Raw genomic sequence first — 1,548 nt, forward strand, 5'->3', positions numbered from 1 at the left:
GAGCTTCGACCCGTCTGGCCGAAAAGCGACAGGGTAATCCCCCGCCCAGCCGCCTGCCAACGCGTTCCTCACGAGCGATCAACAAAACGATGGTTTTGGGATCGTTGCCCAACGCAGGTGCTAGGGACGCCGGGGATTTGGCCACACCACCACCAACGCCGTCAGGCGAAGGGGCTCCGGGGGGCCCAGAGGCAGTGCCGTTGCCGAAGCCTACGCTCTCCGCTGCCCCCAGTAGCGTAGACCCTTCTATAGTGCTTCTCACTGAGAGAGTGACGAAGCTAAGCGAGAGGCTGGAGCACCTGGCCTCCGAGCTTGAACGAGAGCGCAGACTACGACAGGAGCTGGAGAGACAGCTTCGAAAAGGTAAAAAGAGAGGCACGGCTGAGCGGCAAGGTCAGCAGCAGCAGCAGCAGCAGCAGCAGCAGCAGCAGCAGCAGCAGCAGCAGCAGCAGCAACAGCAGCACCCGGACCAGCAGCAGCAGCAACCGGAGCAGCAGCAGCAGCATCCGGACCAGCAGCAGCAGCATCCGGAGCAGCAGACGGCCCCCAAGCGCGGCCAACAAGCCTGGCAGCTGGTTGAAAACCGAAAAAATGGAAGTGCTAAAAACAAAGGGGAGAAAATAAAGGTTCCCCGCGTTCACGCTAGACCAGATGCCATCCTGGTCAAGATCGCCGAAGGAAGAAGCTACAAGGAGGTGCTAACAGCCCTTCGCACTGACCCCAGGCTAAAACAGGTAGGAGAGGCCAGCAAGCGAGTTCGGCGGACGGGCGAGCACATGCTAGTGGAACTGACCAGGGAGAGCTCGAGGGACTCCACGGTATTGGCGGAGAGAATGGAAGCTTCGCTTGAGGGAAAGGCGACTGTAACCACCCTTAGACAAACCGTCACGGTCGTAATCCGCAACGTAGACGAGGTGGCAACGCGTGAGGAGATCCGCGATGCACTCGAGGAGCAACAGCGCGTCAACATCAGCGCGTCGGCGGTTCGTTTGGGAGCGGTACACCGGGGTCTTCGCAAGGCGTTTATCCGGGTGGCAGCAACCGAGGCGACCACCTTACTAGAGAAAAGGCTGCGTATCGGATGGACTTCCTGCACGATAGCAGAGGACACCGAGCCCAAGAAGTGTTTTAGATGCTTCTACAGTGGACACATCCAACGTCACTGCGAAGGACCGGACCGGTCGGGTCTTTGCATGATCTGTGGCAACGAGGGTCACAAAGCAGCCCAGTGCTCGAGCGAGCGTCGCTGCTTGGATTGCGGGGCCGAGTCGGGATCGGATCATGTTACCGGCCACGTTCGATGCCCTAAGCGCTCCAGTTTCAACAAAAAACGAGTATGAAACACCTGCAGATTAATATCAACCATTGCCAAGCCGCCCAGCAACTAATTTATCAGACGGCTCTGCAGAAAAACTGTGAGGTTATATTAGTGTCGGATCCATACAAAGTCCCGCGCGAAAATGCCAACTGGGTGGTTGATGTGGGTGACAGAGCTGCAATCCTCGTACTGGGAAGATACCCAGTCCAAGAAGTAATATCCACACAACA

At 57.6% G+C, this 1,548-nt stretch overlaps 1 protein-coding gene across 1 annotated transcript; it reads left to right on the top strand.

Moving 5' to 3' along the window:
• The first annotated feature begins 833 nt into the window (after window positions 1-833).
• On the top strand, window positions 834-1,340 carry LOC131285676 (uncharacterized). The gene has a single exon (XM_058314568.1). The coding sequence runs from the start codon at window positions 834-836 to the stop codon at window positions 1,338-1,340; it is 507 nt and encodes a 168-aa protein (XP_058170551.1).
• The last annotated feature ends 208 nt before the right edge of the window (window positions 1,341-1,548 follow it).

The sequence above is a fragment of the Anopheles ziemanni genome, chromosome 2, assembly GCF_943734765.1.
Source record: "Anopheles ziemanni chromosome 2, idAnoZiCoDA_A2_x.2, whole genome shotgun sequence".
NCBI lineage: Eukaryota > Metazoa > Arthropoda > Insecta > Diptera > Culicidae > Anopheles > Anopheles ziemanni.